General features: G+C 41.9%; 1 protein-coding gene across 1 annotated transcript in view; it reads right to left on the bottom strand.

Moving 5' to 3' along the window:
- Positions 1 to 2,716: 2,716 nt before the first annotated feature.
- Positions 2,717 to 17,840, bottom strand: part of Ak9 (adenylate kinase 9) — a 110,278-nt gene continuing 95,154 nt past the window's right edge. Inside the window, exons 32-40 of the mRNA XM_035440362.1 lie at positions 15,029 to 15,230; positions 13,128 to 13,274; positions 12,804 to 13,024; positions 9,976 to 10,172; positions 8,516 to 8,685; positions 7,905 to 8,003; positions 5,616 to 5,718; positions 3,999 to 4,113; positions 2,717 to 3,187 (exon numbers count right to left, since the gene is read on the bottom strand). Coding sequence (XP_035296253.1) covers positions 2,985 to 3,187; positions 3,999 to 4,113; positions 5,616 to 5,718; positions 7,905 to 8,003; positions 8,516 to 8,685; positions 9,976 to 10,172; positions 12,804 to 13,024; positions 13,128 to 13,274; positions 15,029 to 15,230 — 1,457 coding nt within the window. The 3' untranslated portion in view covers positions 2,717 to 2,984. The remainder of the gene's footprint in view (positions 3,188 to 3,998; positions 4,114 to 5,615; positions 5,719 to 7,904; positions 8,004 to 8,515; positions 8,686 to 9,975; positions 10,173 to 12,803; positions 13,025 to 13,127; positions 13,275 to 15,028; positions 15,231 to 17,840) is intronic.

Below are 17,840 nucleotides of genomic sequence, written 5' to 3'. Positions count from 1 at the left end.
CATATAATATATTGCAGTTAGCACACAGCTTTAAAAAGTTCACCAACAATACAAAATTAAACAATATTGTAAGTTATTCCCGATTCAGGAAAACAAAACATGGTTGTCAAAGCTTGACATCAGTCTAAGGTTTAGAACAAAGGAAGAATTTGAAACTACAGAAAAGGCAGTCACTCACTCACAATGACCCTAAGCCAGATTTCTTAAGATATCATACAAACTCCATGCTCCAACCCCTTAATTGGGTACCCTCTTCCACAGGGCATCCCTTGTCCACCACAGCCTCCTCTGTGTATAAGCTCTCTTGATAAGTGTGTAGACCACCACCCTGCCATTTAGTACTTCTCTCTTTGGAATCCAAACTGACTCCATTTGGGATGGCTTGCATTCTACCTGTGGTTTCCTGTTGCCTCTTTTGGGGTGATTCCAGCCATAGGTTCAGTGGACCTAGCAGAAGCCACATTAGAGAACATGATCTTGTCAAGTGATGCCCCTTGGATATGGACTTGCTTTAGGGCATGTGAGAGCCTTCCTGGAGTTCCCAAGAAATACCTGGAGCTATTCAGCAAGGACTTCAAAACTCGAAACTCACAGGGCACTGAATGATGCCACTGGGCTTAATTGTCAAAGAAAATCAGCATGCCCATGGGCTGGAGAGACAGTGGATGTTGAAATCATATTAGGAACAAAAAGGTCAGTAAAATATGAGCTAGTGGTGGGAAAATGGCAATTCGCAGATACTAAGAAAAAATAGGTGGGTAGGGTGGCTGGAGAGATGGGTTAGATTCTGCACCCACATGGCGGTTCACAACCGTCTGTAACTCCAGTTCCAAGGTATTTGGTGTCCTCAGATATACATGCAGGCAAAACACCCATACACAGAAAGGAAGGAAGGGAGGGGATAAGAGTGGGCAGGGCTTAAAAACCCAGAAAACCTTTGCACTGAACTCCCAGTCTTCTAACAGACTTTACAGAATTTTCTGTTTTCTTCTCCTTTCTCCTCCTCTTCCTCCCTTCATCCTCTTCCTCCTTTCTCCCTATCCATGCTTCCTCTTCCTCTCCTTACCTCCCCCCTCCTCCTTTCCTCCTTCACCTTTTTGTTTGTTTGCTTGAAACAGAGTTCCCCATAGCCAAGGCTGGCTTTGAACTTGGACTGTTGCTGTGTAGCCAAGGATACCTTCTTGACCTTCTTACCCTGTTTCCACTTTCCAAGTGCTGGGATCACAAGTATGTGCCACCATGCTTGGGTTTTATGTGAAGGCTTAGGGGAGTTACTTGCATATGAACCAAGCATCTCCCAACTGCCTACACCCCTAGTCCTACATTCTAGCTTTTGTTTAAGAATTGTTATTAACTACATGGTTCTCTCTCTCTGAACCCCCCTCACAAATATACACGCCTTCTCGTGCACGTGTGCCGCCCCCACACTTTTAAAAAATTTGTTTTCAGCCTGGTGGTGGTGGCACACACCTTTAATCCCAGCACTCAGGAGGCAGAGGAAGGTGGATCTCTGTGAGTTCGAGGTCACCCTGGTCTACAGAGTAAGTTCCAGGACAAGCTCCATGGCTACACAAAGAAACCCTGTCTTGGAAAAAAAAAGAAAAAGGAGAGAGAGAGAGAGAGAGAGAGAGAGAGAGAGAGAGAGAGAGAGAGAGAGAGAGAATCTGTCTCCTTATATTTAATTATGGGTATGTGTGTGTATGTGCATGTATATATGTGCATGTGAGAACAGGTGCCCTCAGTGGCCAGAAGGGGGCATGAACCTCTGAATCTGAAGTTCTAGGTATTTGTAAACTGTGCAGATAATATGGATGCTTCTAACTGATGAGCCCTCTCTCTAGCCCTATATAACTTATTATTTAGCTTCCTAGCTGTTTTATACAGCTGTTAAAATGTGATCTTATTCCAAAAACTCACTCAAATACAACTTGGTTAAAATTTCCTCTGCCTTATACTTTTTTTTTTGACAGGTTTTGTAAAAATCTGGATTTCCTCTTTCTTAGGACCCCAAGTGATCTCTAATAATAGAACCATATATCAAGCATGCACAAGAACACAAGAAAAGGGGCCGCCAGTTACTTCCTACTGATATCATTTATTTTGTTGAGAAAATGACAGTGTCTTTTTGTTTTCTAAGAGACAGGGTTTCTCTGTGCAACTTTGGAGCCTGTCCTGGAACTCACTCTGTAGACTAGGCTGGCCTCGAACTCAGAACTCCACCTGTCTCTGCCTCTCAAGTTCTGGGGTTAAAGGCATGCACCACCACCACCCATTGAAAATGACAATGTCTTAGGTTCAGAAAATTTATAAACAATTCCCCATGTAAAAAGTGTGATCAAGATTCCCATTAGTTTTGTCTCTTGAAACTTTCTAATGTTTAATGAGTAATTTTCTTTAACAGAGACTGGTTTTCTACTGAAAGTGTTAAAAAAACAAATAAAGGAAGGAAGAAAGGAAAGGAAAGGAAGGAAGGAAGGAAGGAAGGAAGGAAGGAAGGAAGGAAGGAAGGAAGAGAAAGCAAGGCCAGGTATGGTGGTGCACACCTTTAGTCCCAGCACCTGGGAGGCAGAGACAGGCAGATTTCTGCGAATTTGAGGAAAGCCTGGTCTACAGAGTAAGTTCCAGGATAGCCAGGGCTTTGTAGAGAGACCCTTTCTCAAAAAAACAAGCAAACTAACAAAACAATAAAGAAAGAAAATAAATTTAGTAAGCATTTTAATATCTCAAATGAAATGCCCATTTTGTGGAAGCATCAAAATTCAGGAAAGGGCACTAAACTTGAAAACTGTATTAACACTTAGGTACTCAGAGGGTGAGCCTTCCTGGCTGATAAGCTTTGAGTCCGTCTGAGGCCTGGTAGCCATGTAACATCAGGCAAGACGGAAATAGACTTCAGGAAATTCAGTATTTGAAGTCAGCTCCTTTAGAGCCCTCTATCCCTTGGAGAAGACTTTTGGAATTTGGGTCTTGGTAACCTAAGCAAGTTATCCAGTAATTGGGTCAATGTTTCTCAGGGAGAAAAAGGCCTGTAGCTTATGATCGAAGTCGATGGCTCTAAACTGAGGCTCCTTGTACTTCCGGGTCATCTTGGAACTGAGGTATGTTATGAGTTCACATCTCTCCACAAACGTCTCCATCTTCTTCTTGTATTTTTTTCTTGAATATTCAGAACCTTTGGGGTTAAATGCTGTAGAAAATGTCACAGAGTTGTGAATGTGTTTCTGATAGTTGGTTACTAAGCCATTCAACAAAGCAGAACCTCATGTGAAACTAGACCACCCAGCTATGAGGGAGGTGATTCACTTCCATCCCAGATAAGGTTAGAGGGCTGCTATCTTAGACCATAATTTTCCATGTTCACCTTTCTCTATGGCGTGGATTTTTGAGTGCTGACTATATTATTTATTACCCTGCTTTTATTTATGATATTAATTTTGTGGTGCTAGGGGTTGAACCTAAGGCCTCAACATGCTAGGTGAGTGGTCTACCACTGAACTGCATCCCCAGATCTCTGCATTATTTTGAGATAAGGCCTCACTCTGCAGCCCTGGTTGGCCTGGAGCTTGCTATGTAGACCAGGCTGGTCTTGAACTCACATAGATCTGCTTGCCTTTACCTTCTGAGCGCCAGGATTAAAGGTATGTGCCACAATGCCTGGCTTAAAATTTTGCTTTTGTGACAGGGTCTTATTAAGTTGCCTAGACTGTACTAGAGCACACTCCATAGTCTAGGTAGGCTTTCATCTTGTAATCCTCCTCAGTCTCCTGCACTCCATAGCCTAGGCAGGCTTTCATCCTGTAATCTTCCTCAGCCTCCTGTGCACCAGGTCCAGTTTATAGTACTTGATTTTAAAACTGGCCATTTTAGTTGTGATATTTTCATATTTACCTGTGTTTCATTTTCCCCTTCCCATACAGGCGAATAATCAGCCCAGTCTACCATACATGGTAGGTACAGTGCTGAGCTTCTCTGAGTGGTGTGTCATTTAAAAAGCATACCTTTGAGATGAAACGCTATATAGAGGAGTACAGATCGCCTCACACTTAAGAAGGGGAACTTGGGCTTCAGGCATCCTGCTGCATTCATCGCTTTGATTAGGGAAGTTGCTGTACCCTGCAGGGAGGGGACGATTTAAGTCAGTGCATATTTGAGTTCACATTCTTTTTTTTGTTTGTTTTTTGATTTAATAACGTTTTATTTTTCCAAATGTACAACTGACTGAACCTGTTTATGTGTCTTCACCAGTGGCTGGGGCATCTCCACCCTTTATGTTTCTGGTGTAAATTACTTGGGCTCTGTGCTTTGACTTATCAAGCTGGTTTCCAAGCACAGAGTTCACATTCTTAGTGGTGATCGATAAAGGCCTTATTATTTTCATTGCATAGCCTTTCCAGGATGGAGATTGTCCAATGCATCCAATCAACAGGAAAGAAACACACACTACACTTGATGAAAATGAAATATAAGCTGGCATAATGCCAGCTAGGTGGCAAGCCCTGGCTTCATTGTCTGATGGTCTTTATTCATGATTGACATCTGCTGTGACATAAACTTAAAAAGGAGAGGACACAGGACTTTGAGTTCCCTTGGCTCCTCTCTGTGTTGTTGGCATGGGCAGGCTGCCTCTCACACTGTGCATCCTTGGTCACATGACAAGGAATCCCAGAGACCATAGTTTACTGCAGCCAAGTTCCTAGAGCTGTGAAGGTAAAAGAGGCCTCCTGATAAAACAGGCCTAATGACAATACTCCTCCCTGGCATAGATGGAAGCCAACTTTCTCCTCATCTTTCCTTTTGGTTTTTCTTCAGTTTTTTGCAAATTTAAAAAACAAAGTGGTTTAGAAGTCATAACAAAGCTGTAAAATTGTGCTTTTGATGTTTATTTTGTAGAACTAAAAAACAGTAACTTTAGGAGACAAATGAGATGGCCCAGTGGGTAAAGGTGCCTGCTGTGCCAGCCTGGTGACCTGAGTTTGACCCTAGAAACACACATAAAATTGGGAGGAGAGAACCAGCTCTGCAGATTGTCACTTGGCCTCCACACACATACCAAGGCACTTGTGAGCAGTCATGAGCAGTGCACATACATTCACAAATAATAATTTAAAATTTAAATAACTTTGAAATAGTAATTGACCAGTAACAAGTCTACTGTTTTTAAAAATAATTATATCTGGATGAATAAAATATGATTTGAATAGATAGTTAATATAGAGTTGGGATAAAACATGGATTTTATAGCTTACCTAGCTTAGTACTGTGACTTAATTGTTTTGTGGAATAAGTTAGCCTTTGGGAAGCCAACACATTTCAAATCATTAAAAGAAGAGGAGGAAGAGGAGGAGAAGGAGAAACCGAACTACATATGCAATTTACATGTAGATAGTTTTAAGACAGCCCATTCCCCTTCTGTCTGGTGCTGCTCCAGGCATTGGGTATAGGCATTCATTCACACCTTTCATTTTAATCACCACCCATAAATGAAATAGGTGAAGTCTGATTTACAACTTAAAATTGGAAATTTTTTCCTGGAACCTCACTGTTATAAAAGCAAAAGCCACTGTTAGAAGAGACCCCGATTATAATGTGTATTATAGAAAACCATGCAACCGAACCTGTTCCAGATATCCAGGCAAAGGGAGACTGGTAAGGTAGATGGTTTCCTTTGGTGGGGGAAGTTTGCATGGAAGGTTCTGGTCCCAGTATTGCATCGGCATCCTGTGGATACAAAGCTCTTTAGACACATGCTCACCCCCTCACCCCCCATGCTGTGCACATGGGCACAAGTATAAGACAAGTCTCACTGCTTGCTTTATCTACTGGAGAAAAATTATACAAGGGAGACTACTAGGGGTTCTAGAAGTTTCTCTTGTTTTTCAGTTTCACACAAGATCCTGTGTAGCCCACTCTGAAGGTAAGATCAACTTGGAATTCCTAATTTTTCTGCTTCCACCTTCTGCGTGCTGGGAATGAGCCACCATACCTGGCTCTGGGGCTCCAGCCCTGATCATCTGTTTATCAAGTTTCTTAATTTTCACAGCAACTATACAAAACTTTTTTTCATTCTTCTCAAAATTTGAATTATCTAAGTGTATCTTCATCCCCCAAACAGATACCCCCTGTTGGAGGACACTGGGACGGAACTTCTTCCGGAAGTTGCTGATCTATGAATAGAGGCAGACATGGGGTCCCTTTCCCAGCACCGGTACCTCCTGTCTAAGAGCAGTCCCCACCCGTGTTCTGACTCCCCACTGCATCCTCTCCTTGGGTTTCTTACTGTAGCTGTTTCTCCCTCACTCTCAAGTCTTGGCACATCCTACTTTATCAGATCCTTCCCATGCAACTGCATTTAAATGTGCTCACAATTTCCCCATTAGAAAAAAAGCAAAGCAAATGGCTGGACGTGGTGATCTATAGTCCCAGAAGTCAAAAATGGGCCAACCCACACTCCGAGTCCATTCCAGGCCAGCCTGGGTTACAGAGTAAGACTTGGTCTCAACAACAAACCCACCACCAACCAACCAACCAACCAACCAACCAACCAACCAACCAACCAACCAACCAAACCAACCAACCAACCAACAAAAATCTCCCCAAACCCAAACCCCAAACAACAAACAAACAAGACAATAAAGAAAACCAGCAATGATAGTAATTTCACCTTCTCCTCTTCAATCCTACATCTCTCCCAGCAACTAACATCCCTCATCTTTTTACACTAAGATTTCTTTACACCCGAGCCTCTCCAGAGACAGCAAGCTAAGGCTTGGGCCCTATTTGCACAATCTTTTCTATCTATTGTGAAATCAGTCATGACTGTTCAAAGTAAAAAAAGTTTAGAAGGATTTGGCTTTAAATGTGGCTTCTCCTGACAACCAGTGACATCTGGCAGAAGAGCAGCTTCTGCCCATGGGGCATGCAGTTGGCAGCAGTGTCTGCCGTTTCTCACTTCCCTTCAGCTGCGGCAGCGCTGTGGCCTCTGGGCTAATGCAGGTCTTGGGGCCGGCATCCACTCCTCCAGGCTCCCTCTGTTCTACCCAATGCCACTTGCCAAGACCCCCCAGTAGAGGGCCACAGGCTCAGTCTCACAGGAATGTCTGCCCTAATCTGGCTTCGCTTCCCAGGGCTTCTCAGAAGTTCTCTTGCCCCAATCCCAGCCTTCCCCCTTCTCTCCTTCACCTCTGTGGTTGTCTTCCACCGTGTGTGTGGTGGTAGAAGGGGTGACCAGTGGCAGAGAGGAGGTTCTCAGGGTATGAGCTCCAACATGCCTCCTATTTCATTTGGGATTACTTTATTAACCTCTAAACATCATTTCTGCCCCCAGCCCATTCCTGACACCTCATGGAGAACTCATTCCTAAGTAAAACTGATTCTGACACTGACCAAGCTTAGAAGCAGGCAGCATACATCTGTGGCTCATAGAATCAAGTCTAAATGCTGTTTGGTGGTGTTGCTTGGACCTCTGTACTCTACCCTGCTCACCTTCCCCAGCCCTGCCCCTATATCACATGCAGACAGGCTGACTTTCCTACAGTTCCTGGGTCCCCAGAGACAGGTTGATCAGAGGCGCATCAGCTTGACATCTGACCCTTTCCCTTATTCTAGTCCATTCCTGGTCCTCACTCAGACAACCCAATCTTGCCAGAGTGTTAGGCCCTTCCTCACCCTTTGGGCCCATAATATTCCATTATTGTCAGGTACTAAAAAATCTGTCATACATCCTGGAGCCCTATGATTTGAGACAAAGCAGTACTTATTCACACCCCGCCCCTCTCTCTCATGTCTGTGTTTCCCTTACCCTCCCTTCTCTCCTTTCCCTTCCCTTCCTTTTTCTTCCACAGTTCGAAGGGCAGTAGATGGGACATAGAGTATAATAAGTGTTTACAACTGGTGAGTAATTTCACCTCAAAAATTTCTGGAGTTTTTCCTCACTCTCACAAATATATATCCTCTCACGATACTCTACAGCATATTGAATGTTACCAGGCACCAGGGCTTCATATCTGAAAAACAAGAAAAACAAAACAAAACCATTGTGTAATTAATATGTGAAGCACTTTGTAATTAATCATTAATATGTAGTACTGTATTATTAATATGTAGTACTGTATAAATAAGATGTCAAAAATGTTTTGTTTTTCTACTTCTGCAGCTCAAGGAAGAAAGAAATGTAACCAGCATGATAAGGCCGTTTCTTAGTGAACTGGAGAGGTGGCTCAGATGTTAAGAGTACTTGCTGCTCTTGAGGAGGACAGGAGTTGGGGTTCTCAGCATGCCCCCATGTTGGGTGACTCCTCACAGCTGTCCTTAACCCTAGTTCCAGGGGATCAGGTGCCCTCTTCTGGCCTGTGTGGGCACCTGCACACATGTACACACACACACACACACACACACACACACACACACACACACACACACAAATAAAAAGAAATCCCCCCCCAAAAAAAACCACTGTCCCATGGACCCCTGGCACTGAGCAGGGGTGTAGGTTTGTCCTGGGAATATGAGAACTTACCTTTGTTTTCCGTCCTGGTAAGTCACTGGGCAGTAGCCTTGGAGCTCAGCACACTTAGGAAATCGGCTCTTCAGCTCTGACAGGGTCAGCCTTTTGGGGAGCATGTCAGTAGATGGGAGTGGATAAGGGGCCAAGGGAGGCACATACAATTCCGGGTTCATCAGAAATTTCTATTAAGAAAAGAGATACAGCAGCAAGAACATTTAAGACAGCAATAATATACCAATCAAAACGACCCTGGCGGCCCTCCTGCTCAATTACCATTTCAGTAGCCTTTCAACCCATCTGAGAGAAGTTATTGTAACTTCTCCAATAAGAAGTTTCTCAGGATAATAATCCCAAGCAATCCAAGTTCTCTTCTTAATCAAAAATATAGTATTTTTCCAGTTCATATTCTATGCAAAACCTGGAGAGTTCTTAGCCACCTGCTAGTCTACTTGTGCCATTTAGGGCTCTCCAGTGTCAGCAACTGCTATGCAGAATGCAAAGGCATGAAATACCTGGCATGAGTTCTGCTTTAAAAATTCTGTAATTATTATGCTTTAAGCAGCAAGAAATAAGCACCCCCAGTGAATAAATTAAAATTCTTGTTCTGCAGAGGAAAATAAAATATTCAGGTTAGTTTACATTATTGCCTTCAGTTACAAACCATTGTATATCATCAAATCATAGGCATCAACACACTGGAATTAATATATGGTTAGACTTTTGAATCCATAGTTAGAAGTAGTCCATTCTCCAGATCCATGGCTTCTGCAGCCTCAGATTCAGATCGGATATGTTCAGGAAAAAGACTGTTTCTTTTCTTAACATGTCTGTCCTTTCCCCTTCAATTCCCCAACATTACAGCATGGCAGCTATTTGCAGGGCTTTTTACATTGTATTAGATATTATGAGCCATCTAGAAGTGTTTCGATGGATGTGGGAGGATGTGTATAGGTTAGGTTTATGTAAATGCTACCCCCTTTGTGCTTGAACATCCACAGAATTTTGGCACCCTTAGAGGGGATGTCTTGGTGCCAATCCCCACAGATGCTGAGGATAACTGGAAAGTTCTAGTGTTGTATTTATCTATTTAGGTATGGAAGACATCAGTCAAGCTCTTGTTTCATTCCTGCTGATGTTGGCCTCACTCCCACATCTCTGGAAGCTGAATCCCCTGGGTGTCTTTCTGTAGGCCGAGTCTAGATGCTACATACCTCCTGCGTTGGTGAGACCTAGCTGTTGGCATTCTCTGCCTGATAGGCAGCCCAGCACTGACCAAAGCCTTCTAAATATGTCTGGGGGATGGGGTAGCCTCAGGGCTACCCTTTGAGTTTCTCACTGATCCCAGAGTCATGGGTTCAAATGATGGGCTTATTGATCCCAGTTTTCAGGGTGTTCCCAAGGGTGCCCATTCTTCTCATCAAGACAAGTCATTTTCTTTCCTTAATAAACATCTACATAAGAAACAAACTTACATTTAGCTTTTCCTGAGAACCCATTTTATAATAGTGTCCCCTGAACTCTGCGGCAAATTCCAAGCTTTTAGTTACAGAACAATCAATCAATTCATAAGATTCTGCTAGGCTGACAGGGCAGAACTGGCCAAACTCTCCCAGGCGAGAAATCAGCTCTTCCGGTGTGATACATAATTTGTCAATGCAAGCAGCCTTCCCTGTTATTAACGTATTAATTATTACATATTTCTCAGGAAGTACAATGATTAAAAATTAAAAAAAATGTTAGACATCACTATATTACATTATGAAATTCTAAACATCAGAGTAAAATGTAAAGTTACTATAAGTGCATATGGTGGTGGAGGTCTACAATCCCACGTTCTGGAGGCTAAGGCGGAGGGATTGCCACAAAATCTAGGCCAGCCTGGGCTACATAGTGAGAACCTGTCTCAAAGCAAGCAATCAAGCAACAAAACAAAAGCTATTCTTCATTCCTGCACCCCTCAGCCATCATAAGAGGTACTCACTGTTGGGTTTATGCCCTTTTTAGTCTTTTTTCTATACATTTACATATATAAAGAAATATACATGTCTTTTGCATTTAGTGTATTCATGCAATTACATGTAAACATTATTTTGCAACTTGATTTATCAGTTAATTGTTGTCTTTAACAACTTTCTGTGTTGATCCAATTCTTTAGATGTGCTTAATCTTGGTTTGTTTTTGTCTTCAAGGAGACATGTTCCTCTTCTGTGTATCTCAGGCGGCCTTGACCTCATGGTCATCTCACCTCAGTTTTCTGGGTGTTGGGACTATCGTGGTGTTCCACTATGCCAAGCCACACAATTACTTTGAATTTCATACATAGTGTTCTATTACACAAATATGTAAAACATAAGCATATGGCTTTTAACTTATACATGTAACTAGAAGTATATTTACTTAAATATTTATCTTTGTTGTGTATTTTTATTCTAGTTTTTAGATATCATTAACTATATGCATGTAACAAATAATAGTTATATATGCATATATTTTATATACATACCATAATTACATATACACACATACATCTGTATGAATAGGCATACGCACATACATCTATTTTCTGACAAGTATTGTTTACACAATTCTTATACTAGCTGCTATTCCCCAATCACAGCCCTCCTTCAATGAGGTGGGTATTGAGGAACATTGTCTTATTGGTTGTCATCTTCCACTGACATCCGAGACCTCAGCATCATTCCCAGAAAGGTCCTTAGGAACCTGTTCATGTCTCTGTTCTACACTGCTGAAATGCAGGATTTTCCAAGTGGCAAAACCTGTGATTCAAGTGAGTCAACAGAAGTGAATTAGACACCCTGATTCTACTTCTGAGTGCCACAGAGTTGGATATCAGCCATGAATGATGGCTACTTCATTAGGTCTTGGTCCACTTGGAGTTCAGAGAAGCAACTGACAGAGTCTAACATCTTTGTATCTTTCAGAGTTCAGAGGTTTCTGGAGTAGTGTTACTTGCCTGAGATAAAGTGATATCAATACTTGCTACCTGATTTTCCTAAGTACTCTATTAATTTGAACATAAAGTCTGCTTTTGCCACTGATTGATTGTTTATCACTGAACACAAGTCCGATTGGTTCACTGGGTCATTGTATCATGAGCATCACTGCAGGACACAGGCTGGGATGCTCCACCATGTCTCTGTTCCTCTTGTGGATCCATGCCCTGTGTTGTTCTAGCTTATGAATTGTTCCCTCAGTATGTGGTGTTTGTTTCTAATGAAAAAGGATATACACAAAGCACATGCCTTTAATCCCAGAACACTGGAGGTAGAGGCAGGTGGATCTCTGTACATTAAAGACCAGCCAGGACTACATAGAGAGATCCTGTCTGGAGAAACAAACAAACATGATCTATAACACAAGGCTAGTTTAGTTTTCTAGGCTGAACTGTGTCTTCTCAAAAGAGACATTCAACTATTCATAGCACCTTTGAATGCAACCTTGTTTGAGAACAGAAGCAGATGGACAAAGACACAGAGGAGCATGACGTGATAGAAAGACAGAAAAGAATGGCATGCAATGACAGAGGCAGGGTTGTGGTGGTGACTCTGTAAGCCAACAACTGTTGGCTATGCTGGAAACAAAGAGGACGGCATGGAGCAGTTCCTCCCACAATGTCCTCAGAGAAAATGTGGCACTGCCAACACCTTGATTTTGAACTTGTAGCCTCTTGAATTATGCCATGATACATTTCTGTTGTTCAATCCACTTTTTTCCTAGTAGCCCTAAGAAGCTAAAACAATTCCAAAAGGCCAGGTTTTCTCGTCATGCTGGTACTCTTACTTTCCTTGCCTTTCAAAAGGCTTGCGCCCTCAGAAGACCAGGCTGCCTGTGGGTGTGGTGGTGCAGAGCAGTAACCCTGGCACTCAGGAAGCCAGGGTTCAAGACCAGCTTGCGATACACAGGCAGTAAATAAATAAATGATTATCCAGGTGATACTGCCATTTCAAGCATGACTAATGAGAGAGTTATAGAGTCATGGAAGCTTCTGCTAAGATTTTAAAAGAGGGCTGGGAGGTCAAACAGTGTGTGATAAAGTCAAGATCTCTCTAGGTAGCTCTTGAGATGGTGTTGCACATGGAGGTGTGGCTGCATCATTTGGTCTGATAATGTCCTGCTAGACTCCTAGCCCTCCCTCTCTTCTAGACACCCTAGGCTCCCCTCTGGCCTTCATACTCATCTACACACACACACACACACACACACACACACACACACACACACACACACACACACGAACCTGCACACACACAAATGTACACACATACACATGTTTTCTTACCTTCCTTTATTCTTTCCATGTATATCTGTATGTACTTATTCATCTGTTGGATGTCTTTAATGACTTCATTCCATACCCACCACTTGCTGTGAAATCCATTAATCACGTGCCAGTTTTGATGCTGTTCTTGATAAAATTGCCTGATCTCACTGACATTTTTATGGTACTTGGAATTCTTATAGGCTATAATCTGTGAGCTGTTGTGCAGTGGAAAAGGCGTACTGAGGAGGAAACAGAGAAGGGGCAGAAAAGCTGTTGAAGGCCTGAGACATCCCCCGTCCACATGGTCATGGGCAGGTCACCCCATTCCCTCATGAAGATTACCTTTGCTCGGTCTTCTTTTCTAAGAGCAACCTTTTGAAAATCTCCTTGGACGGCACATCCAACTCAAAGATGATCATGGGAATGATCGACCTGTCCTCCAAGAGATTCTTCTGGTTTGTGGTCATAGGGTAGCCATCAATGACCACACTGACAGGCAGATAGAAAAACAAAAATTCCACATGCTTTTTCTCCCATAATTCCCTTATGTCCTCCAGAAGAAATCACTGTCTTTGAGTGCTTCTGGGATTTCCCATGTGATGCTGATAATTGTTTAGTCAGTTTTCTCCTTTACCTTTACATCTTAACCCTTAGTCATCCCTAGACCACCATGAGGTGGGCAGTATACACTCACACAGCTTCGAAAGTGGAGGCAGGAGATCCCACATTCATACATCCATATGCTCAGCATCATATGACCAAGTTTTGGTAGAATTTGAGAGACACACCCATTATACCTTGCAAAGCACAAACAACAGAATGAATGTAGGCAGGCCTAGATTTGAAACCTGGTATAAAAGCTCCAAGCCTTGGTTTTTAGTAAAGTAGGAAAAAATTATACTTAACCTTTAGAGTGATTTTAGAGAGCAGATATGAAAAGCAACTAGAACAGGGCATGGCATGTACTAGATGCTAATTAAATAGTCATGTGGATTCTGTGAGGAGATATTCTTGTAGAAGAATGGGGAATTTATGAGGAATTTAGAATGGGAAGTTTGTGAGGGCCACCACACATGCTTGTGAGCAGAAGATAGGAAAATTACAGCCCAATGATCTGAGATAACACGACTGTCTGCCAAACTGAAAGGAAACGAAAATTTAAAAAAAATTCAGAAATTCTGAGTGTGGCCTCATAGACAAGGAAGCAAGCTGGGCATGTGGCTGGCACCCATCAGTAAAGATTCATGTGTCCTAAGTGGCAGAGCACACTCGCCAGTGCTCTCCACAAAGTGCAGGCTCTAGCTAGAAGTCTCCCAGCAGAGATGATAAATAACACAGCCATCTCATTGTAGAGGTCTGTAAGAGGTTGAGAATTTTCTTTTAAACAGAGAGTAGTTACTTCTTTATCCTGGGAAGGGTCACTTGAGTGGCTCTCAGGGCTGGGGAAATGAACCTAGAGTAGACTAGCAGCCTTCATCCTGGAATTAAGATGAAGTAAACCTGTGAAGTTGCATTCATTGGGGAAGGCTAAGCCCCAGGAAAGAAGTAACTCAGTGTGGATATGTCCCTTCTTCTCCCAAAGGCTGTCACTCAAGAATGCTCCCCACCCCTGAAGTTAGAGGAACTAACTGTTCAATGACTAGACTCAAAGCCACTTACAAAGAAGAGCCAGGAGGTTCTAAGTATATAATAATCTTGACCAAGCCAGAGGATTCTAGGTCAGTGACCTGGACTCAAGACCAGAGAGCATCAGGATTCGCTGAGGTGTGACTGATGGCTGTAATGGACAAGAAGAAAGATGAACAGAGGAGAGTGAACTGATGACGAAGCCAAGTATTCATGTGAATATGGCATTACAGGAGGGGCACTGCTCCCTGTGCACGGACCTGGGCATGAGAGGAACATGTGTGTGGGAACACATCATCTTGGCACTGAGGAGGGCTCTTCCATTGTTTCATGGAGCAGTAAGAACTAAGGGGTAAGGAAGTCACAGTGGCCTTGTCTATGGACTGTGCAGGAGTTGTTCCTGGGAGTAATGAGGTCCGTGGGCTAATCTGCCATGAGTTCAAGCCATGAATCTTGACAGAAAAAGACAATGTTTCCATGCAAATGCTCAGTCTGAGAAGTAGAACATTCTCCTCCCTTTACAGACACTCCAAACACGTCCACAAGACCTTTTTAAATAACTCCAAGCATCTTGACAGTTACTCCCTTTCCCCATCCTTCTGCCCCAACTCACTTACCCTATGGTATTGCACACACTTTCCATGAGGGAAATATCTAAAGCCTGAAGAGCAAGAGTGTCAGGCACTGTCATTCCTTTGTGAAGGTGCCAATTTATCATGAGTGACAGCTCCGTTTCTGGGTGATTGCTTAATATGCTGCGCAACGCATCTCCTATGGACAAGCGTTTTAAGCCATATTCACTTGCAAGCTTTTTGGCAACTGGAAGACATAAAACACAAGGCCTATTTCATTTCACACATTCATCAGTTAACCTTACTTTCAGATTCTGGCTAATGACACCAATAGCAAGCATATCTTCATAATCTTCACAGAATTGTCAAAGTTGTTAGCAATACTTCAGGTTTGTGACTTTAGAGTCTGGTTAATGAACCAACTGGGTTTCGTCTTTTCTCTTTTTAAAAAAAATAATTTATTTATTTTATGTTATTGGTGTTTTGCCTGCAGGTATATCTTTGTGAAGGTGTCAGGTCTTGGAGTTACAGACAGTTGTGAGCTGTCATGTAGGTTCTGGAAATTGAACTCAGGTCCTCAGAAAGAGCAGTCAGTGTTCTTAACTGCTGAATCATCTCTCCAGTCCCCATCTTTTTTCTTTTTCTTTTTATAATCAAACTTATCGCTTCTGCATGATGTAGCAAATTTGGGGGAAGCATTGCAGTAATCCTACATGCTGTCAAGGAGAACAATGTAATGAGCCTACTTGATTGGATGACACCATTCCACAGTCCATCTGTAGATTCCATGTTGCAATGAGGATAGCGAACCATAGACTGCTTATGGGGCTCAGTCAACCTTCTAGCAAATAATTTTAAAAAATTATGAAGAAACACTTCACATTTTATTTTATTTCACATGTATGGGTGCTTTGCCTGTATGTATGTCTGTGCACCCTCGTAGAGGTCAGAAAAATGTTTCATATCCCCTGGTATTGGAGTACTAGTATAGATGACTAGAGCTGCCATGTAGGTGCTGGGAATTGAACCCAGGTCCTGCAGAAAAGCAATCAGTGCTCTTAACTGTTGAGCCATTCAATGCCCCCATGTTTTACATTTTAGTAGAGGTTTATAGCTTAGGAGACAGAAATTTTTTCTTGTGAGTTTATTTGATATTTGGGTGGCATGAAAAATTGAGTTTTAACTTTATAGCTGAGGGTAACCAAAGCCCACTTGGATAGAATAGATCATTGAATAGATAGAGGTCATTAAATAGAACAGATAGAGGTCATTGAATAGATAGAGAGAGGTCATTGAATAGAATAGATAGAGGTCAATGGCTGGGAGTTTTCCTACAAACTGCAGAGCCAGGTCTGCTCAAATTCTAAAACTACATGAGCTTTCAATTGTTGTCTATGTTCTTAGCCCTGGAATGGAATTTTATTTCACATGAATACATTCTGTTGTGCTTGGTAAATACCATTGTCTTGTGAACATTTAGAATACTACTCTTTTGTCATGTTAAGAAATTTAAAAGTTAGAAAAAAGTTAAAAATTCTAAATTGCATTTATTTACAATTTATTTCTCTCTCTGTCTCTCTCCCTTCCCCGCTTTTGTGTGTGTGTGTGTGTGTGTGTGTGTGTGTGTGTGTGTGTGTGTTTTGAAATAGGATCTCAAACTGGCCTATACCTTTTCAAGTAGGCTAGGCTGCTTGGCCAGTGAGCCCTGGGAATCTACATGTCTCTGCCTCCCTAGTGCTGGGATTACAGAATGTGCACCATCATATCTGATTTTTTTAGATGGGTTCTGGAGCTTGACTTCAAGTCCCATGCCTGCAAGGCAGACACTTTAGCCATTGAGCCGATCCCCTAAATCACTGGACAAAGAATATAAAAGAATGATTTAAAAAAATCAATAAATTATAAAGGATATAAATAAATGGGTGAATTAAGGAAGACAATGAAGGATGTGAAAGAGAAATTCAATAAAGAGAGAGAGAGAGAGAGAGAGAGAGAGAGAGAGAGAGAGAGAGAGGTGTTAGAAAAGAACCAATTGGCAATCTTGGAAATGGACATCTCAATAAATCAAATTTAAAAGAAACAACTGAATGCATTCCCAACAGCTAAGATTAAGTAGAAGGGCACCAGAGCTTGAAGACAAAGCTTGATGACTTATTCAGAGAGTAGTAAAGAAAAATAAGAAAGACTAGACAAGACATTCCAGATCTATAGGACACTATCAAAGGACCATTTAAAGAACAGTGTAATCAATACAGACAAAGGGGAAATATAAGGTAGAGGCACAGAAAACCTATCAGTGAAATAATGACAGAAAAATTCTCAAGTCTTCAGAAAGATACAGATGGCCAATTACAGGAGACAGTTAGAATCCCAACTAGACACAATCAGAACAGGAACTATAATTAAACATTATAATTAAATGCCAGAATTACAGAACAAAGAAAGAATATTAAAATCTGTATGAGAGAAATGTCAAGCTGCACATAAATATTTCTCAGAAGTAACGCCAAAGGCCAGGAAGGCTTCAGTGAAGAACTACAAACCCCGAAAGAAAATAGATTATTGTATCCAACCAAGTCATTTTTCACATTAGAGAAATAAAGACCTCCAAAGAAAAGCATGAATCAAGGAATCCTGGACACTGGAGAGGAATTCAGTGAGATGAACACAGTTGTCAGGAGCAGGAAAGAATCAATTTAGCCTGATGAGTAGATGAGCAAACGAGAATTAGAAACAGATCAAACACTGACAGTTTAGCAAAGCATCCCAACCCTAGCACCAATAAAGCAGAAATGAATACAGGTTATTAAAAAAAAAACTGTAATGGAAACAAAACTGGGTAGGAGTGGCACATGTC

Source organism: Cricetulus griseus, chromosome 2 (assembly GCF_003668045.3).
Source record: "Cricetulus griseus strain 17A/GY chromosome 2, alternate assembly CriGri-PICRH-1.0, whole genome shotgun sequence".
NCBI lineage: Eukaryota > Metazoa > Chordata > Mammalia > Rodentia > Cricetidae > Cricetulus > Cricetulus griseus.
Note: the sequence above shows the minus strand (reverse complement) of the source record. Positions and strands in the feature narration are given on the sequence as shown.